This window comes from Crinia signifera, chromosome 5 (genome assembly GCF_055691185.1).
Source record: "Crinia signifera chromosome 5, ASM5569118v1, whole genome shotgun sequence".
Classification (NCBI taxonomy): Eukaryota; Metazoa; Chordata; class Amphibia; order Anura; family Myobatrachidae; genus Crinia; species Crinia signifera.
The window spans coordinates 147,726,283-147,745,653 of NC_139221.1; the positions used below are offsets into that span (position 1 = coordinate 147,726,283).

The window sequence follows — 19,371 nt, forward strand, 5'->3', positions numbered from 1 at the left end:
CCGGGAGAAGCCCAGTTAGGACAGCCGGATCTTCAGGTCAGGGGGTGGGGACGGGGCTTATGACTGAAAGATGATGCAAAATGATGCAATTTGCGTCATTTTAGTCCCGCCCCTTGCCGAGGAACCGTGGAAAAATGGTAATTAGTCCTGATTTTCGGGAGCCTCCCGGCAATTCCAGGAGGGTAGGCAAGCCTGCTCTGTTTCACAATCCAGACTTCCCCCCTGGGTATGCATGCCTTGTCATTTTCGGCATGGAAAAACAATTTTTTTTATATTTAAATGACATCTCCAAAGACCTATCTTTTCCACAGTTTATTCAGATACAATCAAAGAAGAATATCCGTACTAGCATTTTTTTCCATATTTGCAGATCAAGCATTTCAACTCTAAAATGGGACATGTCCTCTCCAATAGAGCTCTCTCTACTTTTGAAGCTCTATGCTTTTAATGCACATCTACTTGATCACATCTATTCATTAAATATGAATTACTCTATAGATACGTGATGGCTAACCTATGACACGCGTAACACGCCAAGGCACTTTGACTGACACGTGTCTGACCAACTGTTGCGGAGAGTGAAAACCCAGAAGTGCGCAAGGGAAGCGGCTAAGCCAGCACGCATGCTGCACCGCCAACTGGAAGGGGACAGAGGGGGGCATCGCCTGTCCGCTGGAGGGAGCAGAGCTAGCTCCCGCTCTCTATAGTCCACCCCTGCTGCTGTAGTCCGGCCTGTTGAAGCGCCGGCTGGGGACTACAGACTCCCCTCTTACCGCTGAGTCCTGGCACCTGATCGACAGAGGCTACCAGAGGAGCTTTGGGCAAGGTGAGGACTGGGCTCCGGCATCCTGCTGCTGTGGCAGCCATTTTGAAAGGTGAGACCCTGCTCTTTCTGTCCAGGAGACCTGCAGATTACCCTTCCAGTGACACCTTTCCAACACATGGGCTCTGTTTAAAACTCTGCAGTCTCCAGATTCACATTATTCAGTGCTTCTATTGGCACTGGTAGCTGCCTTTTTGACAGACACATGTGCCCATACAATCATAGTGGTGCCTGGAAACTGACCCTACCCAGGTCTCTAGAATTGGCACTGAACTTCAATAGAAGCTGTACATTATCAGATGTGTATGGTCTGTATTAGTGCAGACTTCTTAAATGATATCTTGCTCTTTCACATAAGACTTTCATATTTATAATGGGCACCACAGTGTGTGGCATATGTATATCGTGCATCATGGTGTGTGGCATATATATAATGGGCATCACGGTGTGTGGCATATGTATAATGGGCATCAGAGTGTGTGGCATATGTATAATGGGCATCACGGTGTGGCATATGTATAATGTGCATCACAGTGTGTGGCATATGTATAATGGGCATCACGGTGTGTGGCATATGTATAATGGATCATCACGGTGTGTGGCATATGTATAATGGAGCATCACAGTGTGTGGCATATGTATAATGGGCATTACGGTGTGTGGCAAATGTATAATGGAGCATCATGGTGTGTGGCAAATGTATAATGGAGCATCACAGTGTGTGGTATATGTATAATGGCTGCAAATATCATCAAATTTTGATATTTCTTGAAGTGACACGCGACTTGAGGAAGGCTACACTTTTTTACAATTTTCGACACACCAAGCTGAAAAGGTTAGCTATCACTGCTATAGATGGTACTACATCCCCACTAGATTGAGAAGAATGTATCTTGGTGTTTCTGATAGCTGATGGAGAGGCTGTGATACTGGAGGTTCTTTTTTCATATATGGGAGTTTTGCCCTAAATTGACAAACCTTTGGCGATAGGATATATCACTTGCTTCAAATTTACTACAAACCCCCATCCCGCATGACCCCATATATATTTTGCTTCCTCTAAACCTTCTCTCTCTGTCCAGGCACCAAAATAAATGACTGCAACATGTGATTTCGGCCACCACTTGCCAAATAGCGGTGGATTGGAAACAAACTAACCCTCCATCAGTAGTCTATAATATCCCGTATATGGCATGCATACCGTATGGAATCCTTCTAGAAATTTGGGACCCATGGCTGACCACCCAACAACTTTCTTTCCCTTCTTTATCTAACGGTTAATAGAAAATACTAAGCCCTTCTTCACTTATTAATTCTCCTCCTTAACCGAGGATCCGCCCTTCCCTATTTTTCTTTCTTTCTTCTTCTTTCGCACAATACACAGTGCAGCCTGCAGAGCGCCGAGCCTAGGACACAGAGGGGCTCGGCGCTCTGCAGGCTGCACTGTGCAGTGTGCGTGCCGGACCTGACTGTGAACACTGAAGGAGCCGGAGGACGAAGCGCGACGTGAGTGATGGTAAGTAATGGGGACGGGGTAGGGGGAGACAGGGTGCTGTCACGCGGGGGGCGGCCGGCCGGAGGTATGGCGCTGTGCCGCTGGGGGCCCAGACTGTAGGTCAGTCACGGGCCCCAACATTTCTAGTGGCGGCCCTGACTGCAGCTCATAAAGTGCGGGATGAATAACTGTGTAAGCAATGCATCCCACCACGCACTGCAATCATAACAGCGTTTATTAACACTGTTTGCTTGAAAAAAATCTCAAAGAACAGCTTTTCCGATAAGAGCTGTCCTTTTAGAAGAAAAACTTCTAGGCTCAGACCTAGGGGTCCTTTTGTACATGTGGCGAGTGAAGCGCACTGCATTGAGTATCAAGGGGAAACATGGAAACACGTTCACAGGGTTCAACGCATTGAAACTCCAAAATGTGCCGTCATTCCATAGCTTGGCATATATGTGGTAAGTGGACAAGCCTCCAAAAATGCTATTTGGTGGTTTCACAGCAAAAAATGTTTGGCTTTCATAAGATTTTTATATAATTTCTTCTACATTTTCTGGGAAATTAATGTAAAAGTAAATGAAGAAAAATATTTTAAACAAAAGCCCAAATTAAACATGAATACTATAACCGTGATTCCTGCTGGCAATGGTAGATTGATGGAAACACTTTTATCTCCTTCTGATTCTGGCATTGTACCAAGCTACTGAAACTGATCTAGTATAGAGCACAAACATGGATATACACACAGTACCCAGGCAGCCAGGCGACTCCTGCCAGACACAGCTGCCTCCATCCATCACCTTGTCATCTCATCTTATGATATCCTGTTCTGTGCAGATGACTAATTAGCTTATGCTCTCCTGTAGTAAATGTGTGGTGAGGCAACCCAATGGTCTGGACTGGTTAGTGACCAGCCTCCAGCCCCACCTCACATAGGACACAGAGTCTCAGGTTGCAGATTTCCAAATCGGTAACTTCGGAGTACTGGAACAATCTAATCATGTGAGTAAATAGTAAATACCACTAAGGTATTATTTTGGTTTAGCAGTCACAGGACCATGATATACAATATATAAGAACTGGGAAACAAGAAAAACAAATGCTAGGAGGGGAATCATGTATTTCACCTGTCAGTCATATAAAACTAGGACTTTCTATTAGTGGAGATCATGGCCCAAATGTAATAGGGTGTAAGAATCAGAAAGTGAGAGATTTTGGGAGAGTTTTCCTATTTTTATTAAAGCAAGCAATCATTTCCACTTCAAAACTATGTCGATTTTGCCAGTCAAACCCAGAAGGTGTGGTCACACTCCCCCCCCCTCCATCAAAATGTAACAGTGCCAGTGGTGTGCTCAGAACAGGAAAAGCTCCATGGGCCTGTCTGTCACACTTTCCTCTCGACCCATCACGAATATGTGCACTTTTTAACTACTAGTATTTAGAGATCCTCACATTTAGGGGCATATTTAATGACAAGTGATATTCTTAATATTGCTTGTTACTAATTTTACATGGTGCTCCAATCAATCAGCTACTATCATTTTTAAACACATGGCCCTTAAGAGTGAATTTATTGAAGCACCATTTAATATTCTGTACTTTACGGTGTCGGGATCTTGATAAAAAAAAGGGCTCTGCCCCATAGGCGGTGAGCACATTTTAGTGTATCCACCATTTGGCCGGCCATGGAAAGAAGGCAAATCACTCTGCTCTTGTCGGTACTGAAGAGCTGAAGCAATGGCTGCTTCGGCCCCCTTTGCACCTAATGTAAATCCTCCCTAAGGCTTTAATGTCCACACTGTTTAATTTTTTTTTTAAATGATATTCAATACAAATGGTGAACTTGAAACAGAAATAATTGCTGTTCAATTTAAACAAGGTAATTATACTATGAATGCCTGGCCAGCCTGTGGCTCTCCAGATGTTGTGAAACTACAAATCCCATCTGCTTTGCCACAGTTTTAACAAAACTATATGGTTTGCCTTATAGCAAAACTGTGGCCAGGCATGCTGGGACTTGTAGTTTCACAACAGTTGGAGAGCCACAGGTTCTTTCCTAGTCAACATGGATTTTTCCAGCGAAGATTAAGTTAAGCCCATTACAGTATGTTCACTCACTAGAACACTTTGTAAGTGTTACAAGATATGAACATTTAGTAAACTGGAAGGAATCCATAGGATCATTTGGCCATTATCAAACAGTACCAAGTACACTTTTTTCCCCCAAGCATAAATGTAAAAAATAAAAAAAAATACATAATATACTAACGTAAATGTTCAAAAGCCAACTCCCAAAGTGCTTCTTACAGTATCTGCCCAAATGAAGATATGTAATCAGCTCAACCCTGTTATGGTGATTTTTATAATCCACGTTCTCATACCCTCTGGTTACAAGAGAAGCAAAATTAGCGAGCAGTTTCTTATTTGGAATGTGGAAGGAGCACCTGTGGCCACACAGACACCAGGAGAACAAACAAACCCCACACAGATTGGAAAATAGCACCAATGAACCCAGTGCTATGAGACTACAACCACTATGTCACTGTACTTTTCATTTATGTGTTTAATACAATGTGTGATTAATTGCTGTAAGGATTACATTTACTGTAGCAGCTGTAGCTCAGATATGTATTGCTGTTGCCCAGTGTTGGAGGCAGACCATCCAATTCACATAATAAAAAATAGTGAGTCTCCCATAGATTCCAAGAGATTAGGTAAGTATAAAATAAAAACCTGATAGTTTATACTGCATGAAATATCAGTACTTAATATATATATTTAAAAAGGGTGATGGATGACTGGCCGATAGTCAAAATTCCGACGGTCAGTATTCCGACATCGAATCCCGACTGTTTAGATGCCTGACAGTCGGGATCCAAACAGACAGGAGTTATTCTCCCTTGTGGGGGTCCACAACCCCCATAGAAACAGAACCTGTGGCGAACAAATCGACCTGCAACGTGGCCGATGCAGCGATCCGGCAAGGGGCTTCTTTGCGCTCACCCCTCTGTTCGAGCAGTCAGGATTCCGATGTTGGGATACTGACCGTCGGGATCCCGATTGCCAGACTGCCATACCGCACCCACTTATAAAGGGGCCCAGTCCATGCACTTTCTTACATATGTCCTATTTAATGGCTGCCCATACCCCTTAAGCATGTGCCCCTACCACTGCATTCCATTGGTGGGCCCTTCATGCCCCAGTCTGACTCTGACAAAGGTAATGTGTGTCCATATGTTAGACAATTTAGAAAAAAACAAGTTGTCGAACTGTGGTCATGAGTGAACAATAAGAGCACAGCTTTGTCTAAGCAATGCTCTGCAAGGACAGTAAAATGTACAAATCATTCTGATATGGAATTCCAGTAACCAGTATGCCTATTAAGTTATATAAAGAGTACTCAGATGTATTCTACACACACAATAAACCAGGATCTATATTGTACTATAACCTTATTGCTACATAATATTGGAAATGTGTCTATACTATTATTCTATGACAAGAGAAAATCAGCAAGAAGTTCAAGTGCATAATACAGAGAGAAGTGATCAACATAGCTTATTTATCTTTATGATATAGAGTTGTGTAAAGATTACTAAATTGTGGCAACTATTATATACTATATAACCCCTTCTCAACATATAGAACTGGTGATGTGCACTGTACGTGTACCCGGTTGACACATAAACAGTGCTGCATTTGTGGGTAAATAATTACAGTAAGCACCTGCTTATGTGAACTTGTTCAACCAGGAAACGGTGTGACGTTGTACCTCAATCTCTCACTACCCCTACTGCTCCAGTTACAGCAGTTCTCTACAGTTTTGCAAAGATAAAACTGTCAGTAACAAAATGTATTAAATAAATGACATCAGGCTAAGCAGTAAGCATAAACAATATACTACATATCCATATCAGTGTTGGCACAAATGTATTCACAGGAAACCTTTATAAAAGTCTGATAGTATTAACATTTTAATTTAACAAAGAACATGAAACATTTATTAATTACAGAGATGCTTATTTTCCTATTGTATTAACCTTTCTGTCTCCTAGGTGTTTTAACCAGTGAAATTGCATATAAAGGAGAGGAAACAGATACATTTTCTCCCAGGTTAAAATGGTAACATAGCACCTGATACAATACTAGCCCACAGCACAAACAAAGTACAGTATACGGTAAGTGTCTGGTTTTTAAACTATCAGATAACTAGAGTACTTATTTAAATAACAATATATGGGAATTTACCAGGTAATAATGATCTCTACATCAACATCTGGATATAGGTAGTCAAGTGCACACATATGTTTGATAAAAAAAAGTCAATAAAACATATACTATATACAGTTTTATATTATTTTACTAGATAGAGAGATAGAGAGATAGATAGATAGATAGATAGATAGATAGATAGATAGAAATAGTTATATTGCATATTGTTTTATTATTATTGGTACATCTCAGAATATAGGAGTTGGTGTGAAATATTGCCAGCAGCCCACGCTGCATGCATTAAGAGACACAAAAAGACAATGAATGTTTCCAAGGCCATTGTTTTGTTTAGCAAATGACTGTCTTTTAGCGATAACACCATATGCTTTTCCTTTGTTGGAACATTCACAGACAAATAATAATTACCTTTTATCCAGCTCAAAGTCTTCTTCTACAGGCATTTCTGCCTTGTTTCCAGCGACGCCTGTGCCAATGACTATAATCCAGGTATAGAAGTGTTCTCTCTAACCTTAGCCTTGGCTGTAGCTGGGCAGGTTGTGTGAGCTCAGTGCTGGGAAAGTCTATGTTTACAAACCTGCTGTGTGTCTGCTTGTCTTGAATGAAGCTGGCTGTGAGACTGTGCTGATTGGTTGTTATAAATAGGCCTGACAGAAGAACACAAGCTCAGGTCTCATGGGCTGTTCTGCTTCTCCAACTTGCTGGGCCCTTATCCAGTGGTGTGACCAGGCAACACCCATTCTGTATCTCTGTGCTGGGAAGCTTCTACTTAAGAATACGCTAGTTAATTAACAGCTCTATAATGTCACTCTTTACTTGGACTCTGCAAACAAAGGATTCTTTTTACCTTTTATTTTTTTTTAAAACATGAATGAAAAATATTTCACTGCAACATAAATGTATCTAAATGCCAATCACCCCACTAATTACAACACCATGGCTGATTGAGTTTCATGAATACTGTATGAACAACCTGATCAAATACTGTAGAACACTTTAAGAATTAACATAAATACTACTACTCAATATCCAGGCAGACTACCAATTTTGCATCTTGATTTTGGAGAATTAAGCTTAATGATACATTACATTTAGCTAGGAAAATATAATGCAATGCCAAGCACATGACTTCTAATAATTCACAATGAAGACATGGTACATGAAATAATAGCGATTGAATTGAAAAAGTTCACACAGATGATGACAAATGGGAATAATACAGGGAATAGAACCTCCTCAGACAGCCGCCGGTCACCAGAGGACAGGAGCTTATGAGTTTACACTCTCAGTAAACAAGTTATAATTGTAAGGGAAACATTTGTGTACCCTAGTCAGGTAATTTATTAACACATTGTGACCTGATCAGTTAGATATACTCACAGTACCTGCAGGAGAAATGGGTATGGGTAAGAACTGGAACCGGACAGGGCCCCGGAACGCTGGACCGGCTACATTCATCAATTTCTGGCATTATGGAGCTTGTAGTGGGGGTGCCTGTCCGGGTGAGTCCTGTCTGGGGGGGGGGGGGGGGGCTGCCTGTGACACCTGTCATCAGGGAGAGCAAGAGGGAGAGAATATAGCCTGCCTTTATGGTCCGGGCATGTAGCAAAAAAACTGTAAGCTCTCATGTCCCTGGTGAAAGCCATCACAGGATCCCCCCCGAATCAGACACTACAAGCTCTGGACTGGAATGCAGAATTTGATGTCCGGTCCTGGTTCCGTATTTTAATTAGCCCCAGGAGAACTTCCCTTTGAGACCTGTGCTTGAGTCAATGCCACACTGTGCATACCTCAATCGCAGTGCCCTGGACATCACAGCCTTACCTTTTGCCGGTATCCGAATGATAGGTTGACAGTGAATAGGTCCACAACAAAACATTTGGTACTTGTTTAGTTTCACGGCGGCAGCGCGAGGACGCTGAAGCTATGAATATTGGCAGCTTGCCAAACTGCCTCCAGCTACGCTATCAGCGTAGCGACTGTTTGAATTCTGGGAGCTTGCCAGCTGCTTAGTTGCTTAAATTTAGTGAGAAAGAGGAAAGGGTGTCACTATGGGGTTTATTCTAGTTCATTCTTTCTGCCAAAATCCTTCTTAGATGGACAAAACCATGTGCACTGCGGGTGGGGCAGATGTAACTTGTGCAGAGAGAATTAGATTTGGGTGGGGTTTTTCTTCAAAGTGAGATCTATATTGAAGTGTAAAATCATGCAGTCAGTATTTTCCCTGCACAGAAACAAAATAACTCACCCAAATCTAATTCTCTCTGCACATGTTTAAATCTGCCCCCCTGCAGTGCACATGGTTTTGTCCATCTAAGAAGGATTTTGTCAGAAAGAATGGACTAGAATAACCCCCAATGTGGTGCACTGGAGAAGGTTTTTTTGTAAAATGTAACTTTTATTTCAATTTACTCATAAAATGATTGCGAACACTCGGTCTGCTAACCGCTCGGGGGAGGATAGCCGTCAGATGCAGTAACCGCTGTATGACGGAGGAGGACCGGGGTGGGTATGTACTCCACCTGCAGTCTACCATCCGCCCAAGAGTCAGGGAGTTGTGGTGGTGGGCGCCACTGATACCACTTCTATGACTTGCCGGACCCAGTGACGACTGGTGTCCGGTGGTAACGCAACAGGTTAACCTGAACACAATCAAAATACATTCAATGGGGGAAGGGGAGCAGGGGGGACACACACACTGCGGGTGCAGTGGGTATGCTTACGATTCGCAGATAGGCTTCTTTAGGACCAGTTAGTTGTTTAGTTTCAGGGCGGCAGCGTGTTCCTCCTTACTTCTGTCATGTATGTTATCAGCGTGCTACGCTGACTCCTCCAAGAGAGCCCAGCGCTGCTACTCCTAACCTCCTGTGAAGTGAGCGCCTCTCACACAGCGCTTGTGCCCACATGATATCCTGGCTCCTGTGGAGAGGGGATCATTTCGGCGCCGGCGGAGAGGCGCTCCATCTTTGTGATACGTAGGAGCGTCTCAGAATCTCCAGAAATGAGATTCCTGCGTCTGAGCAGCGCATGCCTCTCCTGTATAAAGAGTGGGTGCGGATGCAATTGCGTATCATGCACAATGAAGGAGGCATTTGCCAGTGCTCCATGTTACATACTGGCAAATGTCTCCATTTCATACCCCTACTATCCACGGCATCCCGAAGCATGGCGAGCACAGCTTGCCCTGTGAGGGGCGGCGTTACGTGTCCTACCGACCTTTTCATACCCCCACCATCCATGTCGGCGTGGAGTTGACTTTATATAGTGTGGCGAGCGCAGCGAGCCACCCGAGCCCGAAGCATGGAGAGCGGACGCGGAATTCATGTGAAGTTATCCACGTCCCCTCGCGGGGCTCGCTGCGCTCAACACGCTTGGGGCTCCCACACTATATAAAATCAACTCCACGCCGACGTGGATGGTGGGGGTATGAAAAGGTAGGTAGGATGCTTAACGCCGCCGCTCGCCACGCTTCGGGATGGCGTGGATGGTGGGGGTGTTTCAGGAACACATTCAAACCTGCCCACCTCATACATCTGAGCAATAGCTACTTAGAGGTCAGAGGCAGGAGGGTATCATTGCCTTGCTGCTGGAGCGTCTGAGACGCTCCTACGTATCACAAAGAAGGAGCGCCTCTCCGCCGGCGCCCTCATGATGCCCTCTCCACAGAGAGAGGATATCACAGGAGGTTAAGAGTAGCAGCGCTGGGCTGCCTTGGAGGAGTCCGCGTAGCACACTGATAACGTACATTACAGAAGTAGGGTGGCAGCACTGCCACCCTGAAACTAAACAACTAAGCAGCTGGCAAGCTGTCAGAATTCAAACAGTCGCTACGCTGATAGCGTGGCTTAAGGCAGTTTGGCAAGCTGCCAATATTCATAGCTTCAGCGTCCTCGCGCTACCGCCGTCGTGAAACTAAACAAGTACCAAACGTTTACATTGACAAAAGATCGACATAGACCAAGGTCAACATTGACAAAAGATTGACACAAGCAAAAGATCTGTCTGACAATGTTCGACACATGGAAAGGTCTACCTGAGTTTTTCATTTTTTCATACTGTACCATTCACATGGAGTAGGAAGAGTAAAGTTGTAGTGGATCAAGGCACCTGTCCCCGATGCATGGTGACTGTACGCTCTACACTAATTGCAGGTCCATATGCTCAGATGAATAGCTCATGTCGATCTTTTTTGTGTCAGCATTTCCCATGTCAACATTTTGCTTGTATTGTCCTTTCGTTAATGTTGACATTGTGCCCGTCGACATATTGTCAATGTCAACATTGTGCATGTAGACTTTTGGTTTTGATCTATTGGCTGTTAACCTAGTCACTGTTGACCCTATGATCCATAACCCTATTTGGAAGTGACAGGGATGCATTTCACAAAACAAAGTAGAGCTTTAATTAGAATCTACCACTAAAGCTCCGTACAGACGGAGCAATTTGGTCACTGAGCGATTTTGACTTAATATCACTCAGCGATAAATCACTCAGCGACCAATTCGCTGAGTGTCCCGATTTCATAAGTGAGCAGTAAGTCACTGAAGTAGAAAGCCTCTTCAGGGAGACGGGTAGGGTTAGTGGAGGCTGCGGGGGGCTATGATGGGGAAGTGGTGGGGAGCCGGCGGAGGGTGGTGGCGGGCTCCATCAGAACGGGGTGCGCAAGCCCCCCCCCCCCTTTCTGGCGGATGGCAAAATGCGTTGATTGGCAATAGAATTGCCAGGAGAAGCTCTAATGAGAGCTGCTCCATCTGTACAATGCCTCCTAAACTAAATCAATCTCTGGGCAGAGTTTCCTATGATGCTAAAAGAAAGGCAGCAGCAAGAGCAGCTGAGACGCGCAAAAAAATACCAAAAAAAAACCCCAAGTTTCAGAAATAATAAAAACTTTTACTAAATGCTACAGAATACAGGAAGAAGTAAAAGGCATTCCCCCCCCCCCCCCCCCCCCCCAACAAAAAAAATAAGTTAAAAATATACTGGTGCCCTCCTTTGCTAAACTCTGATTATCAAGCTTATCATAACTTACATTCAGTGTTCACATTTTTCCACACTGGCCATAGATATACTATTACCGTTCAATGGAGGTTATTCTGGTTGATTCACAAGACTGTAAATTCGCAGACCGCCACCCTTTCGCAAGGAATGCCCATGAACGCTGGGTGTTCGCATATGGTAATGGGGCAGCCTGCCTCCCCACGCCCCTCTCCATCCGCAAGGTTGCTTGTGTGCACCTGGTGAACAATTTGTTTGCTGTGGCCGCACGCAACAAGTGCAGAAATAGAAGAAACATCTGTCCCTGTGCGAACAAGGGCACTTGTGTACAAGTTTTTTCCCATAACAATACAAAGGAAGAATACACACTATTATTACATAACTTACATTGTTATCATAGTATAGTGGCTGCTCTCCCAGAATCTTAAAAAATCTCAAGCAAAATAAAAGGAGGAAAACTATTATGATGTGGAAGGCCCCCAAATTTTCAATAGAATATTATATACAATGAATAAAGTTTAATAGAAAAAAAATGAATTACTAGAAACAGGGATGCATAATTGAAATAAAGTTTAATACAGGCATGTCCAAAGTCCGGCCCGGGGGCCAATTGCGGCCCGTGCTGTTATTTCAAGTGGCCCGCAGCCTTCAGCCAGAAGCGGGTGCAGCATCAGATGCGGGACACACAGCACTAAAGGTGAGGCCCCGGCGAGCGTGCCTTTACCTTGCTGTCTGCAGCAGTGAGGAGGTGCCGACCGCCACAGTCAGATGTGTTTGGCGTCTTTCAGGTGAGTATGCATCCAACCCCTGCAGCTGCAATTGTATATCACCCTCCTCCACAATCACAGTGACATCAGTGTGTGGGGTGGGGGTGCAGCAAGGGGGAAGCTTGCTCCCGTAACATGCAGAGTGGAGGAGGGCGGCAGCGGGAGCCCAAGCATCTCCTGTCCTTGCAGTTGCTGCTTTGCCTCTCCGTCCTCTGGCTCACTCAAAGGGCTGGGAAACATACAGAGAAGGGAGGGGGCAGGCAGGGGGACATAGTCAATGGGGCAGAGTGGGGGACATAGAGTGAAGGAGGGTCAGGCTGGGGGACATACAGTGAATACATACAGTGAATGGAGGCAGTGATGGACAGTCAGAGAAGGGAAGGCAGGCTGTGGGACATAGTGAATGGGAGTCATACAGTGAATGGGGCAGATTGGGGGACATACAGTGAATGGAGGGTCAGGCTTTGGGACATACAGTGAATGGAGGCAGTGATGGACATTCAGAGAAGGGGGGAAAGGCTGGGGACAGAGTGAATGGGTACAGAGGGTGGAACATACAGTGAATGGTGGACATACAGTGAAGGAGGAGCAGGCTGGTGGACATACAGAGAAAAATGGTCAGGCAGGGGAATATACAGTGGAGGGGGCAGAGCGGGGGACATACAGTGAATGGGGGCAGGCTGGAGGAAATACAGTGAAGGGGGACAGTCTAGGGAATATACAGTGAAGGGGCAGGCTGGGGGACATAAAGTGAATGGGGGCAGAGTGGGGGACCATTCTGGTGTGATTAATGATTCAAAGAATGTCAAGCTGAATGGTTGGCCCCCCACATTTTAACCTCACCAAAACTGGCCCTCGTCGCAAAAAGTTTAGACACCCCTGGTTTATTATATAGATTTAATAGAAAAAAAGTTAGTACAATTAAGTAAATTTTAACCTGAAGGACTTTTCTCACTTACGGATATATTTTCAATCAAATATGTGTTATTCATTTATTGTTTGTTTATTTATTAACAGTTTGTATAGTGCAGGGGTAGCCAACTCCAGTCCTCAAGAGCTACCAACAGCTCATGTTTTCAGACAGCCTAGCAGGTGCACAGGTGTACTCTTTACTCACTGACAAATTACAAAAGATCCACAGGTAGAGACAATTACTTAACTTTTGATTTTGTGAGGAGACCTGGAAAATGTTAACTGTTGGTAGCTCTTGAGGACTGGAGTTGGCTACCCCAGATTTAGTGCAGGCATATTCTGCAGTATTTTGCAGAGAATAACTGGCCACTTCCTATCAGTCACTCTGCAATTGGTACTTGTGTATTTTGGCGGCGCCCATCGCATCGCATACCATAACACATACGATGGTATGCGATGCGACGCGATATCGTACGATAGTGCAGCGAAGGCATACAATTTTGAAATTGTATGCCATTGTACATGGCATACGATGCCATACGATGCGATGCGATTAAACATTGGATAAGCACCCTAATGGGTGCTTATACAATGTTAAGAACCCAAATGGGTGCTTACAATGTTAAATGCACCCCCACGCCACCCCCCACTATAAACGTGAACCCGAAGCGTGGCGAGCGCAGCGAGCCCGCGAGGGGCGGCGGTACGCGTCCTACGACCTTTTCATACCCCCACTATCCACGTCGGCGTGGAGTTGAGAATAGAATAGTGTGGCGAGCGCAGCGAGCCACCGAGCCCGAAGCGTGGCGAGCACAGCGAGCCCCGCGAGGGGACGCGGATACCTTCACAGGTAAACGCGTCCCCTCGCGGGCTTCACAGGTGTCCGCGTCACCACGGACACCTGTGAAGCCCGCGAGGGGACGCGTATAACTGTGAAGGTATCCGCGTCCGCTCGCCACGCTTCGGGCTCGGTGGCTCGCTGCGCTCGACACACTATTCTATTCTCAACTCCATGCCGACGTGGATAGTGGGGGTATGAAAAGGTCGTAGGACGCGTACCGCCGCCCCTCGCGGGCTCGCTGCGCTCGCCACGCTTCGGGTTCACGTTTATAGTGGGGGGTGGCGTGGGGGTGCATTTAACATTGTAAGCACCCATTTGGGTGCTTAAAAGCACCCTTTATGGTGCTTATATGTTTTTTGGTCGTATAGGGGGTCAAAATCGCGTCGCATCGCATCGCATGGCATCGGGTGCATGGCATGCGATGCGATCTGTTCGTCGTACGACGGACATCGGGGGCGCCGCCAAAATACACAAGTACCCTGCAATTAATTGCTCATTGAAAGTGGACTCACAAAGGCACCTTTACACATTATGATCGCAGAGCATGTGCATAGTGGCCCAATATTCTCTTCCACATGCATTTACAATATTGTTCATTTTTATGTCAAGAGCCAATACTTGAGATGCATCCCTCCCGATCCCAGTAATTGTATGAGCGTTAAAAGACATTAATTGAATAATGCCCCCCCCCCCCCCCCCCCCCCCCAATGGTGCAGCATACACACCAATACAATGGTTGGCCAATCAAGTGGGGTCAAGTATTTGGTCAACCACATACTTGACCCCAAAGTCAAGTGGAGTCAAGTATGTGGTTGACCCCACTTGAGTTTAAACCAGGTGACCAGGTACTCGTTCTTGTGCACACTACACAGAGTAAGATGTTTTCTCAATGGTGGGGCCCTTATGAGATCAAAAAGGCAGTGGGATGGTCAATTACAAGGTTCAACAAGAGGGTAGAATCTACCATGTAAACATCCTTGATGCTGCACCAAAAGATCCATGGGCGGATTTAGAGGGGGGGAGGCGGCAACCGGGCACGTGCCCTTCCCTGTCATTTCTGACACACTTTTTTTTTAACCTTGAGCTGCCACCCGCCTACGCTGCAAAGAAAGAATTCACAGCCGGACAGAGAGCAGCGAGCTGCCTGTATGCAGAGTCACTACAGCAGCCTAGGTTCCGACTCTGGCTATTTGCGGGTCCGCGAGCCAATCGGAGCTCACTCGTGGTCCAGCAGCCAATCAGGAGCCACCAATCCTGATTGTCTGTTGGACCGCTAGCGAGCTCTGATTGGCTCACGGCCGCAGCAGCATGAGATTTAAAATAGTCGGAAGTCAGGACCTGGGCTGCTGCACTGCTCTGACTCTGAATACAGCTGGGCAGCTTGCCTCTTCTCTGCCTGGCTGTCACATAAGATTTGTAGCTCTTTCTTTGGTAAGGACTTCAAAAGATTCCATTGCTGCTGATCTTGACTAAAATGAAGTTTCTTGAATATGGGCAATAATTATGGATTTTATTGTCTCAACATAAATTACTTTTTGTCAAAATAAATTAATATGAAAACCTGCCAATCTTTAGCTATATTTACAAAGACAATTTGTAAACTGGACAGAAAAGCAAGTTGGCCTTTGGTGGACCCAGAGGGTGTCTATATCCAGTTCTGGACCCTGTTACATTCCACTCTATTGATCCGGACCAGTCTCCTCTACTTTTCTTCATTTACCATCTTGGATACCAGTTGCGGTCTATAATAAGGGCACATCCAGTACCTAACCCGAACGGAGGCTATCCACTCTAAGTGGGGGAGCAACACTCCACAACTAAATACCTACCGCGGGCAGCTCTGGACACGCTGGACATTTCCTTAAACCAGCTATTTATCAGGAGACATATTCAGGAACGGAGTCATCTATCAGTGGTTACATAAATACGGTACCGTATGAACTGGACTGGAATACCCCTCTTTTTTATTGATCCAATTTTTCATTTTTTTATTCATCCATTTTTTATCTTGACATGTTATGCTTCATGTTTTTAGTATTAAAATTTTGATACATTTCCACTCCATTGGCACACATTTTTTATATATTTTTTTTTAAATATAATTTCTGTAATTTCTATTGTTAGCTCAGTGTATCCCCCGTGTTTTAGCTTGCTGCTCTCTGCCTGGCTGTCATTGTTTTCTTCCCAGCAGAGCCGACGGCAGCTCAACAGATGGCCCAGCGGTGAAAAAAAATTCCCATATGGCAACGTCAACGAGCATGAAACCCCACATGGCAACGAGCATGTAATCCCAAATGGCAACAAGCATGGAACCCCTGGCAATGAGTATATAATCCCACATGGCAATGAGCATGGAACCCCTGACAACGAGCATATAGGTAAGCAGCACTTATGTAGCATAATTTGTAATAGGCATTACGGTGTTTGGCATAATACCTAATGGACATTATGATGTGTGGCTTAATGTGTAATGGGCATTTGGGTGTAAATTTTTATGATCCTGTTTATGGAGCACTATGTGAATTTTTTCCTCAATCCGTGTGGCATCATGTGTAAGGAGCAAGAATAATGGGGTCTACTATTTTGTTGCATAATGTGTAGAAGTGGTATATGTTGTGGTACACTACACTCCCCCTTTTGAATGACCACACCCCTTTTCCAGAGCGTGCCTTCGGCGCGAGCACAACTACATCCTTCACTTTTGACAGCAAGGTGGGCCTATGTACATTAAATGACAGGGACTATTTTTAATCCCATTCCTGCCCCCTCTCTTCTCTCTTTCTCTCTCCACTCTCTGAGCGTGCACACTGGCACCACCAACCCCCCCTTTTCCTCCCCTATAATGGTGCCCCCCTCTCATCCCCCCCCCCCCCTTCCCCCTGTCATTTTCTCCTGGATTGGCCCGACTTCCCCTGAGCTCTCCCGGCAGCTCCCCGGAGGAGCTTGATAAGATTTGGCACTTTGTGCCATTTTTTACATGTGATAAATCATCTCGATTTATCACATGTAAACCCAGGGAGCAGCAGGAGAATAGGGTCCGGGGGGGGGGCTGCACGAGAGGGTCCGGGTCCGTGGCCGCCCACTCTTTTGAATAGGATTTTTTCTATTCTCCTGTCCGCCTCAGGGTCCGGTCTACCGGTGAGCGGCGGGAGAAAATCCTATTTAAAATGTTGAGCTGCAGGGATGTTGCTGGTGGGGTGCGCTGCTAGAAGGGCAGAGGCAGCGTGCAGGGGACGCTGCGGGGGGCAGTGACGTAGAGCCGGGCAAGGGGAGGCGGGAGCTGTCAGTGCTGAGGGAAAAAAAGCCCATACAATGAATGGGCAGCCTGTGATTGGCTGAGCGATCTCTCATTGCTGACTGGCTAAGAGAGCGCTCAGCCAATCACAGGCTGCCCATTCATTGTAAGGGCTTTTTTTCCAGCACGGACAGCTCCCGGCTCCCCTTGCCCTGCTCTCCATTACTGCCGCCTCTGTTATTGTCCCCCGCAGAGTCCACTGCCTCTGCCCTACTAGCAGCGTCCCCCGCCATCCGCCCCGCAGCGTCCCCACCACCCTGCTCCCTCCACCTTTCCGGAGCACAGCTCCCTGCTCCGGCGTCCTCTGCCTGGCTGCACATAAGATTTAGCAAATCACTCACTCAAAGCCGTTCACTCACAATAAAAAAACTACTATGCACTGGAATCCTCAGATGAAAGCTGTAAGTGACACTGAGCTGAATCATTAACAGATACAGTAGCGCTTTATAGTTACAGATAATCTCCATTCCTAATAGAACGTACTATGCATTGATATCACCACTCTATTAAAGTTGATATGCAAACTAATACCAAGCTGCCTTAATGTCGGAAACAGTGACTATTTCTAGTTACAAAGTATCTTCAGACGGTCACAGTTCTGGCCAGTCAAGAGCTTGTAGTTCATTCTATTATTTGTTCTATTTGCCCTTAATTATGTTGTTTAAATAAAAATGACCATTATTTATTAGTACAGCATGATAAGAGATAAAATAGGACTGTCCCCTAGGGGTCAGAACTTGGGGGCGCTATGTCACGAGTTGTTTAACCTGCAGCTGTTCGGTGAACGGGGTAGTTGGTCCCGTATGGAAGATAAAAAAAGGAACAAAAAGTGAACAGCGCACTAGTAATGAGAATCGATATAACAAATAACAGTATGGAACAATAAAAAACAATTCATAAAAGTACATATATTAAAAAATAGGGGTTAAGAATAAATTGCACAATTGATGGCATGTGGGTATATTGATGAGGGGGTCCCCCTGCAAATAAAAGGGGTGCTGGAGAGTCCGTTCCTATGTTCCCCTGGACAGAAATGCAGATGTCATAATTACCACCCTTGATGGATGTTTGGAATGTCCTCGTCCGAGTGTCCACAGGTCGGCCCAAGGTTGGCACAAATCACCGACGGTGGAGTGATGGCAAGATACTCGGGTGCTCCCAAAAGGATGGATGGTAAACGGTAAATTACCGGGTGTTGTCCTTAGAGTGGAAGCACGAGGAAACAGTATCCTTGGGTGGGTGGTTTGTAGATCCAGGGGATGGTTCGGGCTGCAATCCAGGAATTGAGTGGCAATATGAGGGGGGGTCCCCAGTAGCTCCCTGACGCGTTTCGCCACTCCTGATGGCTTTATCAAAGGTGGGTAGCTAGGTCTGTCCATGTTGGTCTTATATACCCCATAATATAGGTCACATGGCTCATTAGCCACAGATGTGGTGCAAATACTCACAGTAAAATAACATATAAAATAAGAATTAGAACAGGAGGCAAATCCTAAAATGGATGGATTTTTCTTTCAATGCATATTGATACACAAAATGACAATTCTAAATTACATTTGGGCCCATAAATAACGGGACCATAGCTATATTAGACATGTGTGGGCGTTATTTATAGTTACTCACAGCTGTACGCTGTGACGTATGGTTCCCGTTGTCATGGGAATCTTCATTCGGGGATTTTGTCCCATACATTGTGCGTCCGGCGTCACTGTTGCTACGCAACAGTCCGTCCGGGTGGAAGTCATATGTCACATGACCCGGTCATGTGGCTCGCGTTGCTAGACAACGGGAGCGCATAGCCGGAAGTCTGCCCGGCCGTTCTGCAATCCGTTGAGGTCCGGGCATTGGAGGACGTCACACCGATCATGTGACTCCGCCCGTACGTGTATGTACAGCCGACGCGGCTTTCTAGCATCTCTGTTGCTAGGCTACCGTTCTGAGTTCGTTCTAATCAAAGTATATCTCGGAATTCACTTTCTAACATTTTTCAGAAGGAGCATGTAGTGAATA

General features: G+C 45.5%; 1 protein-coding gene across 2 annotated transcripts in view; it reads right to left on the reverse strand.

Annotated features, from left to right (window-relative positions):
• Positions 1–19,371, reverse strand: part of RETREG1 (reticulophagy regulator 1) — a 177,738-nt gene that overhangs the window by 27,794 nt on the left and 130,573 nt on the right. The window contains exon 1 of one of the 2 annotated variants that reach the window (XM_083188107.1): positions 6,960–7,271. The exons of the other annotated variant lie outside the window; for it this stretch is intronic. Within the exon in view, the coding sequence (XP_083044233.1) occupies positions 6,960–6,994 (35 nt within the window). The 5' untranslated portion in view covers positions 6,995–7,271. Of the gene's footprint in view, positions 1–6,959; positions 7,272–19,371 lie in introns of those variants that run through there. 2 annotated transcript variants of the gene reach the window in all.